Raw genomic sequence first — 18,772 nt, forward strand, 5'->3', positions numbered from 1 at the left:
TATTTATGTTGATTAAGCATGTTTTTTATTAATCAATTTAGTAACATATATACATATATACATGCGCTATCAAATGTGAATCATTTTTATTAACAATATGTCAAACAATAAAAGAGAAGAAATGTAAATTATAATTACATATATGATAATAATTAGATATTGAAGTACAAAACGTGTCAATTATATATAATATAAATTATACAACAATTTTAATTTAGCATAATATAATCAGAATTGTTCTTTAACAATTGCATAATCTGCATCCAAACTGCATAAGTATTTTAATTGTTTGCTTCTTTTTTTTAATTTTATGAGAAACGGATAAAATAAGTTTAATAATTTGAGTGTAACATCACCAAAATTACACATTTAGCTTTTATATTTACAAATATAAAAGCTAGTTTTTGCTTTTGTTTAGTTGTATGCGTTGCTTGTTAGGTTCCGTAGTATTATTTTCATAGCTGCTGGATTGTCTTTCGGAACCTGCGCAATTAATAATATTATACACATTAAAATACATTAGATATACATTAAATAATATGTGTATGGTGGCATTTTGATATCAAATATGTCAAAGTAATGATGATATAGATCGATTATGATTTAATGCTTAAATTTTTCGGATATATATATCTCGCATCTCACAATCAGTAACAATTTTTCATCAACTTTAATATACATTATTTGCCTGCAATTATCAAAATCACCGAAGCGAATTATTCATACAAACTATAATATATAAATATATTAATAAACAATATATAATACAAACGTGTGATATAGACATATGTCGATTATTTATTAATAATTAATAAGTATCTCGCAACATTTATGTGATGAAAATGAATTGCGCGTGCAATATTTCAGTTAAATCATATATTTTTGAACGGTGCTTAATAAGCTGTGTTCACACTCTGGACTTACTTTTAATACCGCGTATCGCTGCGGTCGAGAAGACGCTAGAAATGCTTCGAAGCGTTTGATTGACCAATCAGGATACACAGAATAAAGATTTTTTTATTCTGATTGGTTAATGCAATGCTTTGAAGCATTTATGGTGTCTTCCCGACCGCAGCCAATGTCAGACTGAAAAAAGGATAGTCGACGCGATGCCACTCTAAAATTTTTCGGTCATAAACAAACATTGCGGATACGAGACAAGCCGGCAAAATATAAATATAAATAAATACAATCGTTATTGACCAAGAGTTTTGATATTTGTCGATCATACGATTAGTTATACATAATTCCACGTAAGTTATATCATTAAGTTAATATCATCATCAAAATATAACATCGCGAGATTTATTTGATCGAAATCCGTCGTGTAAACAATCCTAACCTAATTATACATATTTTTGAATATTGCGTGATTTTTATCGGATATTTGGGACATTTATCTCTTCGATTTTAATAGTATATATTATTTATTCATATATATAGTTTTTGCGTTGTTCTCCTATCACAATGATAGTGCAATGAAGTGAAGTTAATTTCGGAAGTGCCGCGCAAATTTCGCGATCGCCGTATTCTTGATTGGAATTCGGGCGATCACACTAATTAACCGCGGGTATTTTCGCGAGTGAATGAGAGTTATGAAGCTGCAAAAAAGGATGAACAAGACAGAAGGAGGAGGAGGAGGAGGAAGTGGCCTCGGGCAACGGCGGAGCACTGGTTAGTAATTGATAAAAAAATTTTACTTGATTTATTTATAAAATTAATTATTTGTTTATCCCTCCATGATAATAATTCTATGATAAAAATCTGTGATGAATCACTTTACATAAGTGACGAGAGTTAACACGAAATGACATTAAATATATAAAGAACATGCTTTGGTTTAGAATTTTACTTGTTGCAAATTAATCTTGACGATTGCTTGCGAACATATTAAATAATAAATACGGAAGTTGAATGAAAAGAGAGAAAGTGTAGAAAGAGAGAGAGAGTATACATACCATATGTCCAGCTCTGTTTATCCAGTACATACAGAACTTATCTAAAGTTTTCGAAAAGCCCTCGACGAAGCCCTCTTCAGAGAGGAGCGGCTCCCTCGGCAACCATCTCCACCACTGTGTCCATTCTAGTTTTTCGACCCAATGAAGGGTGCCTAAAATATAATAAAGTAACCACGGATTATACGAGAACATTAAAAAAATATTATGCGTAATCATTTCTGGTGAATAATGTTAGTAAGAGTATTAACATAAGATGTAGAAAATGATTCATTATTGACGATGCAATTGAAAAGATAATAATTCTATATGAAAAATAAGCTGATAGAGTAGAATAACATTTTTTCATGTAGAGTTTGGTTATTTACAAAATCGATTCTAAATAAATCAGAGGATTAATATTTTTTCAAATTTGAATAATTTTTAATAAAGAAATTGTTGAGACATTATCAAAGTGCGAAAGAAATAATTCAATAATTTAAGAATTTCTGTTTACTCGGCTTTTTGAAAAATATCTAGATGCTTGATATTATTCTAGATTTTATTTGAAATATTTCAACGTATTTCAACATATTTCAACATATTTTTATCATTTCTATTTAAGATTGCTATAATGTCCTTTAATGTCAATTTATTTTATAAAATTTTCTTACAAATTATTTTATTTGTGTTAACGCTATTAGCATTATTCATTATGTGTTGTAGCACATAGGAGAAATAAATAATTTAACTTACCGGGTGTATCGACAACGACGTCCAATTGTCCATTGTATATGAATACATTCAAGTTAGTTTCATTAAGTAATTGTTCCACTGAAACAGAATATATTTGTGCATTTTTTATGAGTAGATTATAATGTATTATAAAATATAAGCCGCAGTGTATTATATTATACGAGAAATAATATATCTTGAAATCTCGTGAAAGATTCAGTTTTAGAGTAAACATATGCGTCTGAATGTATCGGAATGCATGTGTCATGATAGAGTTTTAAATTTATACATGTGTTCCAGCTATCTCGTTCTTATTTCATGAATTTATATAACTCATGAAAATTGATTCAACAGCTTTTCGAAAGCTCATGAATTATTTAGTTTTTACATTCGTTTCACAAGGAAATAATGACAATGCATCATTAAGTTACACTATTTTCTTTATCGTATTTTTGTTTTAATAATTTATATATCTGATATATTTGACTGATACCTATATTAGTAACAGGCTTCATAAAATCTTCTCTTAAGCAGTCGTAAACTGTGGTAGACTGGTTACCATGAGTGACGTTAAGACCGAGCGCTTTTTTTACTGGACCATTCATCAAACTATCAAGTGACTGTGTCTCATCTTGAAAAAAATTTCGATACATAGCGTCTGCAATTTGTTAAAAAACGATTTATATGTAATAATGATTATTATGTTAATTATCATCTATTATATTAAAAATGTTCGTATACCTCCATCAAAGGACAATACATTTTGCGACGATAAAATAGAAGAGTTGCATTTTTTTCTTGTCAAAATATTATAGATGTTAAGGTCGCAAGTTTTTTCAAAAATTATAGATGACGTATAAAGGCAACAATGAAATGCTTCTAGCCATTGGTCTTTTTCTACTTTATCTTTTGTGCTGTTTGCCGCAGTGTTAATTTCCTTAAAATCTTCCGTATCAATCATACCCTGTGAGAGTCCAAGTATTTTATAAGAATGCATAAATAATAGAGAATAAAATTTTACGTAAAAGTAATGGGAGTCGATGAAGAGAAGGTGAAAGGGAAATGGCAGAGAAAGCCAGTTAATTTTATTATCGAGGCATGTGTTTATCTTTTTGCAATAGTATTATTTATCGATTATTTTTATCTATTATAAAATCTATTATAAAATAATAGATTTAATCTATTATAAAATCGGTGCATTGCGTACAAAGACGATGAATAATTAAATATGTAATACCATGCCGAGTAGATAAGGCGCCCATGTCATTACAGAATCGATAGGAGAAATCCAAGGGTCCCCAAGTACAACCCCTTTTAGATTACTTTTAATAGTGCCAGCTTTTTGAGCCTGAGAAACACAAGTTTGCGTTATATGAGACACATGCAAATTCCTATTTAGTAAATCATTACATTGCTTTATTGGATGTGTCATTATTTGTGACAATTTTCACAATTATTTACAAATATTATGGCTTACAGAAAGAGAGAGAGAAAGAGAGAAAATGTCTTATGATTACTTAAATATCTCTATTGTTTTTCATAATACAAAAATGTGTCTCAAAAAGAAATTGTTTGCTTTAAGAATATCTTATATAGTGGATAAAAATTTCATTTTTAAGTTATACTATTTTTCTTCGAGATTTCAAAATAATCAATATTTTTTTTAATGGAATCATATAATTCTTTTATTTCTTTTTTTTAATAAGCATATTTGTGTTTCTTACTCGATCCCAGACAAGCGCAAATTCCGCGCTCATTTTTCCACCATACGATTCAGTGGCGATATACGTTGGAACAGGCTTAAATTGCGGTAATTGCTTGTAGAATTCTCGAATGCATTCTAAAAGATCGCTCGCGATTTGAGCGTTTGTCGTTGCGAATGCCGATATGTTTTCAGCGTAACTAAAGCCAGCACCAACAGGGTTATCGATGAAGAGAACATTGTAATCTTTGACCTATGACACAAATATATATTAGGGACTATAAGTTTATTTTAATAGATTTATAAAAGTCGCAGTTTTTTATATTTTATTATTCTGCGTAATTTTTCATTCTAATTTTTTATGCAAATTATCATCTTTCTTATCCTTTTCCAAATACATTAATAATACTCACTAAATCACTCTATACATTTTAATAAATAGTGTTTCAATTATTAATAATTTATAAGTTATATACATACGACTAAATATAGATTATGCTTAATTTTGGCGGAGTATATTTTATACTTTTGTATATATCACACAATAATTAATTACCCAAGTGTGATTTCTTGGATTTAAATCCGTATCAAGAGGCCCTAGTTCTTCGAAATTTCCATACGCGGTCGAAGATCCGCCTGGTCCACCTTGTAACCAGATGATTAGCGGTTTATCGTAATACGATTTAACGTCTGCCGTAGTATAATAAAGCCACCAAAACATGTTTGCATAGGGACGTACTTGAACGTAGCCCCAGTCTTGTTCTCCAGGACCGAACCCTTTTTTTCCTTTGTTGATTGAAAAATTTTTATTATTAATAGATAAAAAAAAACTGAGTATAACAATTGCATATATTATCGATAAATTAGAAACCGCAAAATTGATTAAGGATAGAAAGAATCTTCGTGGTTGTGATGACAGATATAGATGACTCGTTTACTTTGTCATGTGTATATTATTTGAGGTCATGTTTTTATTGATATTTAGAAAAAATATCTTAAATGTTCTCCTTCAATTTCTGTTAAAATTACTTTGCATCTTAATACAATATAATTGCGAATTTTAAAAATTTCTGTCTTTATTTGTATTACATTTATTTTCTTTATTTGCTCTTGTAATTCTTGTAGATACATCATTTATCGATGACACGCACGCGAATATGTAAATTGTTTTTTATTATAAAAGAATTTTGAAAGATTTAAATTGAATGTGGAAGGACTCTAGTTTAATATGTATACGGCTCATTTTTTTTATCAATAATTTGATTTAAATGTTATCTATCTAAATGGTTAATATCAAAATAGCATATTCTTGAGAGTATTTTTTTATGAGTAAAATAAATCGTGCGTGATATTTAAACATATTAATATTCTTGAGAGCATTTTTGTATGAGTAAAATAAATCGTGCGTGATATTTGAACATATTAAATTAGAAATTATTATTTATCTGCATCGAAATATTTCAGTTACGAGCAATGATTTGAAAGTTGATAGCGCAGAGACGAGTAGCTGAAATGGCATGTGTTTGCCAAGCGAAGACTTTAAATATAAATTTGCCAAATTTTAAAAGAAATTATAAAGTAAACTCCCGCAAAGCTCCGTATCATCGTGTAATAGAAGCTAAGGAATGCAATGATTGAGCATTTTATCATTCATATTACATCAAATTTGCAAAATTATGATAAATAAGAATTTAAATATATACGCATATTATGTACAAAGAAACGGCTTAACTACACAATTGTCAATATATCTTAAAAATTAAAAAAATGAAAAGAAAAAAGGAATATTATATACATAATATTTAAAATATCCTATCAAAAAATTATAATTAAAAAAAAAATATATATATATGGTGAATGTTTTAAGGATATATATATCTGCCTAGTTTCTCGGGACATATTGTATTGTTAATCTCCTTCTTTTAAATATACTTGTAACATTTCACAGTTAATTTTTCTTATTTGTCATATCTAACAATCATAATCAGCTATTCAGTATTGTATGATAACAAAATCTATCACGCCGATACACAATTTGTATTTTATCTTACCAATACTTGCAGAAACAAAGCACAACATAGTGAAAATGCAAATAAGTAGCCGCTCCATCGTCTTCTCGTGTTTCTGCGGCGAAATTTCTCGGAAACTAACCGTGAAGATTATATTGTTATAGACACAAAGCATATATAAATATGCCTTTCATCGTTTTTTCGCGTTTCTATGACAAAATCTTTTGAAAACTAATCGTTGAAATAACATTTCCAAAAAAACATAAATATACGTGACTCTTATTTTAAATATATGTGGCATTTTACATGTCATCTCGACTATTTGACATATCTAACAGCCAAAATCAGCGGCAAATACAATATTATATGATAGCAAAATCTATCGTCGATTTGACTTTTATTTTACCAATACTTCCAGAAACAAAACAAAATATAGAAAATAAATAAACGCTTCATCGTCCTTTCGCGTTTCTGCGGCGAAATCTTTCGAAAATCGTTGAAATTATTAATACACAATTATATGCTATTTTATTTTCATTTTTTATCTACATTGCAAATAAATATAGATTATATATACACGCATCACACACACACACATATATATATATGAAATCATCTATCATATAGTCTATATCAGTTAAATGCGATTGAGACATTTTGCGTTTAATGTTTTACTTTGTTCGACTTTTTTCTTTCTAATTAATTGTTAACTAAAGTTATCCAGCTGATAATCTTATTTTTTTTTTGCTAACGCTTATCTTTATTTAATTTTCAGTAGACGATAAATGATTCTTTTATTTACGATATCGAACACTATGCAAATTTTGTACAGAATTGTTTTTTATTAAACACCAGTATACTTTTCCAGTATACTTAGGAAATATAGTATGTATAATATAACTTTTTCCGTGAAAAAGGAGAGAAAGCTTTTCTGTTTTAATCAGATTAGAATTGCGATTGTTCTGAAAATAATCTTAAGAAATTTTCTACGGCAATTTTTTTTAGCATGTTTTTAAAAAGTCAGAAATGTAATCCAGTAATTAGCAAAAATGACTTTTAAAGATATCCTGTAATTAGATTATATATATATATATATATATAAAGAGGAAAAAAGAGGGAAAATACTTTCCCTTTTTTATATAAAAAGAATGTACTTTTCAAAAACAATTCATAAAAATTACAAAAGATCGATTTGATGCAAGATTTAATAACTATTGTTATTTACAAGATTGGACAATCTCCAACTATTTATGCACTAGAAGAATTAGTCGCTGTTGCTAGAGCTGCTTTATCCTGGCTTCGAGATAATATGCAACTTCTCAGTAATATAACGCAAACGCAAGATATGACAAATGTGAATCATTTTTATTAACAATAATTTGTCCAAGAGATGAAAAGTTAGAAGAAATCCAAATTAGGTAATATGTATACGAATGATTATATATTTTGAAATACATACATTATACATAATATATAAATTATATAACAATTTTAATTTAGCATATGATAATATAAGCAGAATTGTTTTTTAACAATTGCATAATCTGTATTGAAATTTTTTTTAATTTTATGACAAACGGATAAAACACTTTTAATAATTTGAGTGTAACATTATTTAAATTACACATTTAGTTTTTATATTTGCAAATATAAAAGCTAATTTTGGCTTTTGTTCACATGTTTGCGTTGCTTGTCAGATTCCGTAGTATTACTTCCATAGCTAGTGGATTGTCTTTCGGAACCTGCGCAATTAATATTATACATACATTAAAATATATTTATTGTTTATTTTTAGATAAATTATTTCGAGATAAATAAATTTATAATGATCACGCACAAAAATACACAGCAATAAAGGATTCTTATATTACTCATTCTTATAAATTATTTATTTGAAAAAATTTGAGTTTATTATTTAATTCCATAGTTATCAACGCATTAAAAAAAAATTTTGGATACTTAAAATAAAAGTGTTACTAAAAATATCATAATTAGAGAGATATACATATAAATAATTAAATATATATCTTGTAGATAATTAAATATATTTTATAAATTTATTATTTCTAAATATTGATGGACATATGTAATAGAAAAATAAAAACAATACAGAAAATATTTTACAGTTACATATTTACATATTTTGTTACATATTTCAATTAATTTATTTAAAAACGCGTATTGTAATGATTTTAATAATTTTGTATCATTTATGAGCCCGTTTTATTCTAATTTTTTATAGTCTGTTTATCCATATTTATCAATAATATAACTTTATATCACTTGTTAAGACCAAAAGATATAAAGATAAAATAAAACTCAATGCTCGCGCATGCAAAATATTTGTTAAAGAATTTTCTATATGTGTATAAATAATTTTTTTAAATAAATCAATTTTTTATAATAATAGGGATTATAAAAATAATCGATCATTAATAATCGAATTATTAATGAATAATTTATGCGTCTCTCAATTAATGGCACCAGATTACGTATACTATTTTCTACACATTATAATGGACATGGTATAACGTAAAAATCTGTGATGAAATCAGTTTGCATAAATGACGAGAATGAACACGAAGCGACATTAAACATATAAAGAACATGTTTCGATTTAGAATTTTACTTGTTGCAAATTAATCTTAAGAATTGCTTACGATGATATTACAATAAATACGGAAATTGAATGGAAAGAGAGAAAGTGAGAAAGTGAGAGTATGCATACCGTATGTCCAGCTCTGTTCACCCAGTACATACGGAACTTATCATAAGCTTTCGAAAAGCCCTCGATGAAGTCCTCTTGAGAGACGAGTGGTAGCCTCACCAAATATTTCCACCAGCTATTTTGCCATTTTAGTTTTTCGACCCAACGAAGGGTGCCTAAAATATAATAAAGTAACCATGGATTATACGAGAACATTAAAAAAATATTATGCGTAATAATTTCTAGTAAATAATGTCAATAAGTGTGCTAACACAGGATATATAAAATGGTTCATTATTGACGATGCTATTGTAAAGATGGTAATTTTATATGGAAAAAGAACTGAAAAAGTAGAATAAAATTTTCTCATGTAGGGTTTGATTTTTTACAAATCAGAGGATTCATAATATTTTTTAAAACAAATAATTTTTAAAAAAAATTGTTAGGACATTATCAAAATGCGAAAAAAATAATTCAGTAATCCAAAAATTTCTATTTACTCGGCTATTTGAGAAATATCTAGATGCTTGATATTATTATAGATTTTATTTGAAATATTTCAATTTATTTCAACATATTTCAACATATTTTTATTATTTATATTTAAGATTGCTATAATGTGTTTTAATTTATTTTATAAAATTTTCTTACAAATTATATAATTAGCGTTATTAGCTATTAGCGTTATTATTCATTATGTGTTGTAGCACATAGAAGTAAATAAATTAATTTACCCGGTGTATCTGTAATTAAGTCCAATTGTCCATTGTATACGATAACGTTCAAGTTAGTTTCATTTAATAATTGTTCCACTGAAACAAAATATATTTGTGTATTTTTCGTGAGGAGATTATAATGTATTATAAATATAAACCGCAATGTGTTACATTATACGAGAAATAATATATCTTGACATCTCGCGAAAAATTCAGTTTCAGAGCAAACAAATACGTCTCTGAATGTATCGGAATGCATATATCATGACAGAATTTTAAATTTATACATGTGTTTACCAGTTATATTGTTCTTACTTCATGAATTTATATAACTCATGAAAATTGATTCAACAGCTTTTCGAAAGCTTTTGAATTATTTAGCTTTTACATTCGTTTCACGAGGAAACAATGACAATGCATCATTGAGTTACACTACTTTCTTTATCGTATTTTTGTTTTAATAATTTATATATCTGATGTATTTGACCGATACCTATATTAGTAACAGGCTTCATATAATCATCTATTAAGTAGTCGCGAACTGTGCCAGATTGTTTACCATGAGTGACGTTAAGACCGAGCGTTTTTTTTACTGGGCCGTTCATCAAACTATCAAGTAACTGAGTCCCAGCTTGAAAAAAATATCGATATATAGCGTTTGCAATTTGTTAAAAAACGAATTATATATGATAATGATTATTATGCTAATTATCATCTATTATATTAAATGAACGTATACCTTCATCAAAGGACAATACATCTTGCGGCGATAAATAAGAATAGTTCCATTTCTTCTTTGTCAAAATATTATAGATGTCAACGTCATAAGTTTTTTCTAAAATGAGATCTCGCGTATAAATGCAATGAAGAGTTGCTGCTTGCCATTGGCCTGTTTCTATTTTATCTCTTGTGTTGTTTGCCGCAGCGTTAATTTCGTTAAAATCTTCCGTATCAATCATACCCTGTGAGAGTCCAAGTATTTTATAAGAATGCATAAATAATAGAGAATAAAATTTTACGTGAAACTAATGGAAGCCGATATCAAGAGAAGGTGAAAGAGAAATGTCAGAGAAAGCCATTAAATTTTATTATTAAGGCGTGTGTTTATCTCTTTTTCAGTAATATTATTTATATATGATTATTTTTATATGATCTATTATAAAATCGGTGCATTACGTGATGCTGAACAGATGCCAGACAGACGATGAATAATTAAATATGTAATACCATGCTGAGTAGATATGGCGCCCATGTCATTACAGAGTCGATAGGAGAAATCCAAGCGTCCCCAAGTGCAATCCCCTTTAGATTACTTTCAATAGTGCCAGCTTTTTGAGCCTAAGGAACACAAGTTTGCGTTATGTCAGACACATGCAAATTCCTATTTAATAAATCGTTACGTCGCTTTATTGAATGTGCCATTATTTGTGACAATTACCACAACTATTTACAAATATTATGGCTTACCGAAAGAGAGAGAAAGAGAGAAAATGTCCTATGATTACTTTAAATATCTCCATTGTTTTTTATAATACAAAAATGCGTCTCAGAAAGAAATTGTTTGCTTTAAGGATACCTTATATAGTTGATGAAAATTTCTATTATTTTCTTAAGTTACACTATTTTTTTCGATTTATAAATAATATTTTTTTTAGTGGAACCGTATAATTCTTTATTTTTTTGTAATTAGCACATTTGTATTTCTTACTCGATCCCAGATAAGCGCAAATTCCACGCCCATTTTTCCACCATACGATTCAGTGGTGATATACGTTGGAACAGGCTTAAATTGCGGTAATTGTTTGTAGAATCCTCGAATGCATTCTAAAAGATCGCTCGCGATTTGAGCGTTTGTCGTCGCGAATGCCGATATATCTTCAGCGTTACTAAAGCCGGTACCAACAGGGTTATCGATGAAGAGAACATTGTAATTTTTGACCTATGACACAAATATATATTAGGGACTATCTATAAGTTTATTTTAATAGATTTACAAAAGCCGCAGTTTCTTATATTTTATTATTCTGCGTAATTTTTCTTTTTAATTTTTTATGCAAATTATCATCTTTCTTATCCTTTTCCAAATATATTAATAATACCGAATCACTTTATACATTTTGATAATAGTGTTTCAGTTATCAATAATTTATAAGTATACATACGACTAAATATAGATTATGCTTAATTTTGAGAGACTATATTTTATACTTTTGTATATATCACGCAATAATTAATTACCCAAGTGTAATTTCTTGGATTTAAATCCGTATCAAGAGGCCCTAGTTCTTCGAAATTTCCATACGCGGTCGAAGATCCGCCTGGTCCACCTTGTAACCAGATGACTAGCGGTTTGTCATAATATGATTTAACGTCTGCCGTAGTATAATAAAGCCACCAAAACATGTTTGCATAGGGACGTACTTGAACGTAGCCCCAGTCTTGTTCTCCAGGACCGAAACCTGTTTTTCCTTTGTTGATTAAAAAAATTTTCATTATTAATAGATAAAAAAAACTGAGTGTAACAATAGCCTATATAATCGGTAAATTAGAAACCGCCAAATTGATTAAAGATAGAAATAATTTTCGTGGTTGTGATAGAGATATATGGATGATTCATTTACTTTCTTATTTATCATATCTAACAATCAAAATCAGCTACTCAGTATTGTATGATAATAAAATCTATCACGCCGATTGACAATTTGTATTTTATCTTACCAATACTTGCAGAAACAAAGCACAATATAGTGAAAACGCAAATAAGTAGCCGCTCCATCGTCTTCTCGTGTTTTTGCGGCGAAGTTTCTTGGAGACTAACCGTGGAGATTATATTGCTATATTACACACAATAAAGCATATATAAATATGCCTTTCATCGTTTTTTCGCGTTTCTGTGGTGAAACCTTTTGAAAATTAATCGTTGAAATAACATTTCCAAAAAAACATAAATATACATGACCTTCTTATTTTATAATAAATTAAAAAGGACAGGCTCTCTTAAATTCAAAATAAATAATATAATTAAATCTCTTATTTTAAATATATGTGACATTTCACATGTCATCTTGACTATTTGGCATATCTAACAGTCAAAATACAATTTTCTACGTTATTGTTAATACGCCGCTAATACAATATTTTATGATGGCAAAATTTATCGTCGATTTGACTTTTATTTTATCAATACTTCCAGAGATAGAATAATAGAATAATTCAATAGTAAAATAAACAATATAAAATATCTTTTACTAAACATTTTTTTTTTATTACGAATTTTTTATTCGAATTGAATCAATTTATTTACGAAAAAGGCATACTTATAAATAGTTATAAAACGAAAACATTAATAACTTCAGAGATACGAATAGATAAAAATCTTCTTTTTAATTAATTTATAAAGTAGATTTTATTTTGATAGAATTTTTAAGTTTTGAGAAGAAAGCTCTTAATTGCAAATATATACACATATATAAAAAATTTAATTATAAATATATATATATATATATATATAACATTGATATGTTATCTGTTATCTGCAGTTATTTCTATTTTTCCTTGTACTCGTTATAGCTCCTGAAATCGTTTACATTCCTGAAATCTCATTTAATGATATATATATGATCTATATCTCTTTCCTGAGATCTAAAGAAGATGGATGATCTTACTATTGCTAGTTTTTTATGTATAACATTATCTAGAATTTATGGATTTTTCTATAGATAAGAAAAAATGAAAAGTTACGGAAGTTAAATCTTTCTCTTAAATGTTAAAAACAATAGGCTGATAGATTAATTGCAATAATTGTGCGATATATGGTGCTTTATAGCTCCATATACCTCTATAGTTTAGAATTAATTATTTCTAAAATTGATAATATTAATATCGGAAATATATGTGTCAATATCTTTAATGACTAATCTTATATGCGTTACGTAACAGGCTATCACAAAGGTTAAGTTTATATCAATGTATGTCATTAACGGAAAGTAACGTTACACGAACCGCACGAACGTGATTTTTAACCGTTTTCTACACAAGAAAGCGACATGCCTAAGAACATTGTAAAAAAGACCAGCGGGCCTTACATAGGTGCTATTGATGAGGGAACGAGTAGCGCTAGATTTTTGGTAAGATTGATTTGAAATAAAATTTCAACTACATATATATATTATTATAGCATAAAGAAGAATTCAATAATAAGAAATAAGAACCGTCCATGATTAAACTGTAAAATAAAAACTAAAAGGATCATTAAAAATTGATGTAATTTGTAAAGTTTATTATATTTATATGTTTAGGTGTTTGATGTGTTACGCAGGAAGATAATTGCTTTGCATCAGATCGAAATTAAACAGAAATATCCTCAAGAAGGATGGGTGGAGCAGGATCCAAAAGAAATATTACAAGCTGTCATAGAATGTATACAAGAGACTGTAAAAAAGATGAAAGACATTGGCTTATCAATCTCAGATATAAAAGCTATTGGGATTACTAATCAAAGGGAAACAACAGTAGTTTGGGACAAGGATACCGGAGAGCCTTTGCATAATGCAATTGGTATAAACAGATATTATATAAAATATCTTAGCTTTATATAAGACTTATGACAAATTTCTTGCTGAATCCTTATACATTTAATAATTTAATGCAAATTATAGAAACTATTTGTGCAAGAAATTTTGTCTCGCTATAGACATGTTAAATATTAATAAATAAAATTGTTTTCAACTTTACAGTATGGCACGATATGAGGACAACAACAACTTTAGAAAACATATTGGATAACGTCCCTAATAAAACTAGAAACAAGAATTATTTAAAACCTCTATGTGGTTTACCAATGTCTCCCTACTTTAGTGCTCTCAAGATACGCTGGTTGATAGATAACATTTCACGTGTGAAGCAAGCAGTGGATGCAAAAAAATGTGCTTTTGGAACAATTGACACATGGCTCATTTGGGTAAGTAACTAAGTACTAAAATAAAAGTAAATAAAATATATCAAATGTTATCATCAAGTACTTCTTGTGTTTAGAATCTCACAAAGGGTCAATTACACATTACGGATGTGTCAAATGCATCTCGCACAATGCTAATGAATATCGATACATTGAAATGGGATTCTTTATTATGCAGCTTTTTCAATATTCCACAACATATTCTTCCTGAAATACGGTCCAGCGCAGAAGTCTATGGCTATATTTCAAATCCTGAAGCTCTTGCAGGCATACCTATAGCAGGTGTAAGTATGCATGAAGAAAATTTTATATTCTTTTTATTTACTATAAACTTAAGTTAATTTTTGTATTTGTCTTCAAGACTAATGTAAAAATACAAGAAACTTCAGATAAAAGTTATTTTCAGGCTAATGTAATAATTTTGATAGTTGAATTTAAACTTTTTATTATTATTAAGATTATTTCAATTATGGTTTTCCTAAGCAGAATAATAGATTTATTTCAATGTACAGGAAATTTTTTAACAAATTTAATGAACTTGCAGGAAAATATGTTTTCTCAGTGTCTTTAAGAATATAATAATTAATTGCTTATGTAACTGGAAATATTAATTGCTAGTGTACTTGAAGTAGGCAGCATTATGTAATAATTGTAACATTTTTCTTTGTACTATAGTGTGTGGGTGATCAACAGGGAGCTCTTCTTGGTCAATTATGTTTGAAACCTGGTCAAGCAAAGGCTACATATGGTACAGGATGCTTTCTACTTTACAATACAGGAAATATAGTATGTATAATATAAAACATATATATTTAACAAATTTAATGAACTTGCAGGAAAATATGTTTTCTCAGTGTCTTTAAGAATATAATAATTAATTGCTTATGTAACTGGAAATATTAATTGCTTGTGTACTTGAAGTAGGCAGCATTATGTAATAATTGTAACATTTTTCTTTGTACTATAGTGTGTGGGTGATCAACAGGGAGCTCTTCTTGGTCAATTATGTTTGAAACCTGGTCAAGCAAAGGCTACATATGGTACAGGATGCTTTCTACTTTACAATACAGGAAATATGGTATGTATAATATAAAACATATATATATATATATATAAAGGGGGAAAAAGAGGGTAAATACTTTCCCTTTTTTATATAAAAATATGTTCTTCAAAAGTAATTCATAAAAATTACAGAAAGTCGATTCGAGGCAAGGCTTAATAACTACTGTTGCTTACAAGATTGGACAATCTCCAACTGTTTATGCACTAGAAGGATCAGTCGCTGTTGCTGGAGCTGCTTTATCCTGGCTTCGAGATAATATGCAACTTTTTAGTAATATAACGCAAATACAGAATATGGCAGAGTGTGTGAAATCTTCTGGCGACGTGTACTTTGTGCCAGCTTTCTCAGGGCTGTACGCGCCCTATTGGCAGCAAGATGCGCGCGGGTATTGTCCCTTATTTTTTCTACTGCTTTCTTTTTTATTCTTTTTTATTTTCTAAAAAAGTTTTTCTCTTTAATCGAGCACTAATACATCTTCATCTATTTATATTATTTAATGGAATAGAGTAATTTGCGGTATTACCGAGGATACAGAGCAGTACCATATTATACGAGCAGCATTAGAAGCAGTCTGCTTTCAAACGAGAGATATGTTAGAGGCAATGGTGAAAGATTCAGGAACGAATCTGTCAATGCTGCAAGTTGACGGCGGTATGACTGTAAACAATTTGTTAATGCAATTACAAGCAGATTTAACGGGGATAACTGTCGGTAAGTAAATATTAATATTGATATATGATTCCTCTATATCGTCAAAATGATAAGATACTTTTTTTCATAATCAATAAGATAATGTTTTATATAAATAATTATATGTTGAACAGTAAGACCAAACATGGTTGAAACAACAGCATTGGGTGCCGCAATTTTAGCTGCCATTGGTGTAGACTTAATTGATATAAATGAAGTGGATGTATCTCAAGTAACCAAGTTTTCACCTATGATTGGTGAAAATGGTAAGTAGTCATATATTTTTTAATACATAGCTGTATAATAATTTAAAGCTAAGGAAAATAAAATCATTTAATAACATTCGAATGTTTCATTTTAGAGAGAGATCTTAGATATTCCAAGTGGAAAATGGCTATTGAAAGATCCATGAAATGGAATTGTTCTACAACTTTAATAAATAATTAATCGTATGTATACATATATTTTTATACCAAACATGAAATAAATATTGAGAGAGAGTGAGAGAGAGAGAGAGAGAGAGAGAGAGAGAGACAGAGAGAGAAATGTCTGTTTCTTCTACTTGCTTTACGGATTAATTAAAGAAAATGTTGTTGCTGAAAAAGCCACAGCGTAAATTTCCGATTCTTTTCGTTGACTTTGTCACTACATCGCTGCAGGAAAAGTAGTCTTATCGTTTTGTATGCGGATAGCTGTGCGAAAACATGTAATCCTTTCAATTGTGCAAGTAGAAACGTGAACTGCTTGCAAACGGCTGATATGTGGTGAAAGTTACAGGCGATAAAATTTCACTTAAGACGACGTGATAAGGAGTATATACCGGATACGTAATATAATGATGAAAGAATAATTAGCTATAACTAATGATTATTACAAAAAAAAAAAAAGGTTAATTAAAGTTATTTTCAGGCTAATGTAATAATTTTGATAGTTGAATTTAAACTTTTTATTATTATTAAGATTATTTCAATTATGGTTTTCCTAAGCAGAATAATAGATTTATTTCAATGTACAGGAAATTTTTTAACAAATTTAATGAACTTGCAGGAAAATATGTTTTCTCAGTGTCTTTAAGAATATAATAATTAATTGCTTATGTAACTGGAAATATTAATTGCTAGTGTACTTGAAGTAGGCAGCATTATGTAATAATTGTAACATTTTTCTTTGTACTATAGTGTGTGGGTGATCAACAGGGAGCTCTTCTTGGTCAATTATGTTTGAAACCTGGTCAAGCAAAGGCTACATATGGTACAGGATGCTTTCTACTTTACAATACAGGAAATATGGTATGTATAATATAAAACATATATATATATATATATAAAGGGGGAAAAAGAGGGTAAATACTTTCCCTTTTTTATATAAAAATATGTTCTTCAAAAGTAATTCATAAAAATTACAGAAAGTCGATTCGAGGCAAGGCTTAATAACTACTGTTGCTTACAAGATTGGACAATCTCCAACTGTTTATGCACTAGAAGGATCAGTCGCTGTTGCTGGAGCTGCTTTATCCTGGCTTCGAGATAATATGCAACTTTTTAGTAATATAACGCAAATACAGAATATGGCAGAGTGTGTGAAATCTTCTGGCGACGTGTACTTTGTGCCAGCTTTCTCAGGGCTGTACGCGCCCTATTGGCAGCAAGATGCGCGCGGGTATTGTCCCTTATTTTTTCTACTGCTTTCTTTTTTATTCTTTTTTATTTTCTAAAAAAGTTTTTCTCTTTAATCGAGCACTAATACATCTTCATCTATTTATATTATTTAATGGAATAGAGTAATTTGCGGTATTACCGAGGATACAGAGCAGTACCATATTATACGAGCAGCATTAGAAGCAGTCTGCTTTCAAACGAGAGATATGTTAGAGGCAATGGTGAAAGATTCAGGAACGAATCTGTCAATGCTGCAAGTTGACGGCGGTATGACTGTAAACAATTTGTTAATGCAATTACAAGCAGATTTAACGGGGATAACTGTCGGTAAGTAAATATTAATATTGATATATGATTCCTCTATATCGTCAAAATGATAAGATACTTTTTTTCATAATCAATAAGATAATGTTTTATATAAATAATTATATGTTGAACAGTAAGACCAAACATGGTTGAAACAACAGCATTGGGTGCCGCAATTTTAGCTGCCATTGGTGTAGACTTAATTGATATAAATGAAGTGGATGTATCTCAAGTAACCAAGTTTTCACCTATGATAGTTATATAGTTATTTACATTTAATAAAACCTGCTTTTTT

General features: G+C 28.8%; 4 protein-coding genes across 6 annotated transcripts; 2 read left to right on the forward strand and 2 right to left on the reverse strand.

Moving 5' to 3' along the window:
• Positions 1-155: 155 nt before the first annotated feature.
• LOC115240171 (retinoid-inducible serine carboxypeptidase-like) lies at positions 156-6,686 on the reverse strand. Its single transcript, XM_029815146.1, has 9 exons — positions 6,423-6,686; positions 4,928-5,157; positions 4,394-4,624; positions 3,907-4,017; positions 3,411-3,633; positions 3,163-3,327; positions 2,691-2,768; positions 1,959-2,110; positions 156-483 (listed from the first exon to the last, which is right to left on the reverse strand). Exons 1-9 carry the CDS (start codon positions 6,553-6,555, stop codon positions 415-417), a joined length of 1,392 nt encoding a protein of 463 aa, XP_029671006.1. The 5' UTR covers positions 6,556-6,686; the 3' UTR covers positions 156-414.
• On the forward strand, positions 1,449-17,063 carry LOC115240169 (glycerol kinase 3-like). Of its 2 annotated transcripts, XM_029815145.1 has the most exons (10): positions 1,449-1,674; positions 13,743-13,930; positions 14,102-14,360; positions 14,540-14,763; positions 14,838-15,044; positions 15,436-15,546; positions 15,955-16,208; positions 16,329-16,534; positions 16,648-16,779; positions 16,875-17,063. In XM_029815145.1, the coding sequence occupies exons 2-10, from the start codon at positions 13,850-13,852 to the stop codon at positions 16,958-16,960; spliced, it is 1,560 nt and encodes a 519-aa protein (XP_029671005.1). In that variant the 5' UTR covers positions 1,449-1,674; positions 13,743-13,849; the 3' UTR covers positions 16,961-17,063. The 2 variants fall into 2 exon arrangements, with proteins under 2 accessions (XP_029671005.1, XP_029671004.1); XM_029815144.1 differs by lacking the exon at positions 1,449-1,674 and having other exon boundaries at positions 13,631-13,930.
• LOC115240172 (retinoid-inducible serine carboxypeptidase-like) lies at positions 7,803-12,656 on the reverse strand. Of its 2 annotated transcripts, XM_029815147.1 has the most exons (9): positions 12,522-12,656; positions 12,042-12,271; positions 11,512-11,742; positions 11,031-11,141; positions 10,543-10,765; positions 10,297-10,434; positions 9,822-9,899; positions 9,109-9,263; positions 7,803-8,122 (listed from the first exon to the last, which is right to left on the reverse strand). In XM_029815147.1, the coding sequence occupies exons 1-9, from the start codon at positions 12,577-12,579 to the stop codon at positions 8,054-8,056; spliced, it is 1,293 nt and encodes a 430-aa protein (XP_029671007.1). In that variant the 5' UTR covers positions 12,580-12,656; the 3' UTR covers positions 7,803-8,053. The 2 variants fall into 2 exon arrangements, with proteins under 2 accessions (XP_029671007.1, XP_029671008.1); XM_029815148.1 differs by lacking the exon at positions 10,297-10,434.
• A 598-nt stretch (positions 17,064-17,661) lies between the features above and the next one.
• Positions 17,662-18,742, forward strand: LOC115240190 (glycerol kinase 3-like). The gene is made up of 4 exons (XM_029815172.1): positions 17,662-17,802; positions 17,919-18,172; positions 18,293-18,498; positions 18,612-18,742. The coding sequence occupies exons 1-4, from the start codon at positions 17,800-17,802 to the stop codon at positions 18,740-18,742; spliced, it is 594 nt and encodes a 197-aa protein (XP_029671032.1). The 5' UTR covers positions 17,662-17,799.
• The last annotated feature ends 30 nt before the right edge of the window (positions 18,743-18,772 follow it).

This window comes from Formica exsecta, unplaced genomic scaffold, assembly GCF_003651465.1.
Source record: "Formica exsecta isolate Colony F162 unplaced genomic scaffold, ASM365146v1 scaffold421, whole genome shotgun sequence".
Lineage (NCBI taxonomy): Eukaryota > Metazoa > Arthropoda > Insecta > Hymenoptera > Formicidae > Formica > Formica exsecta.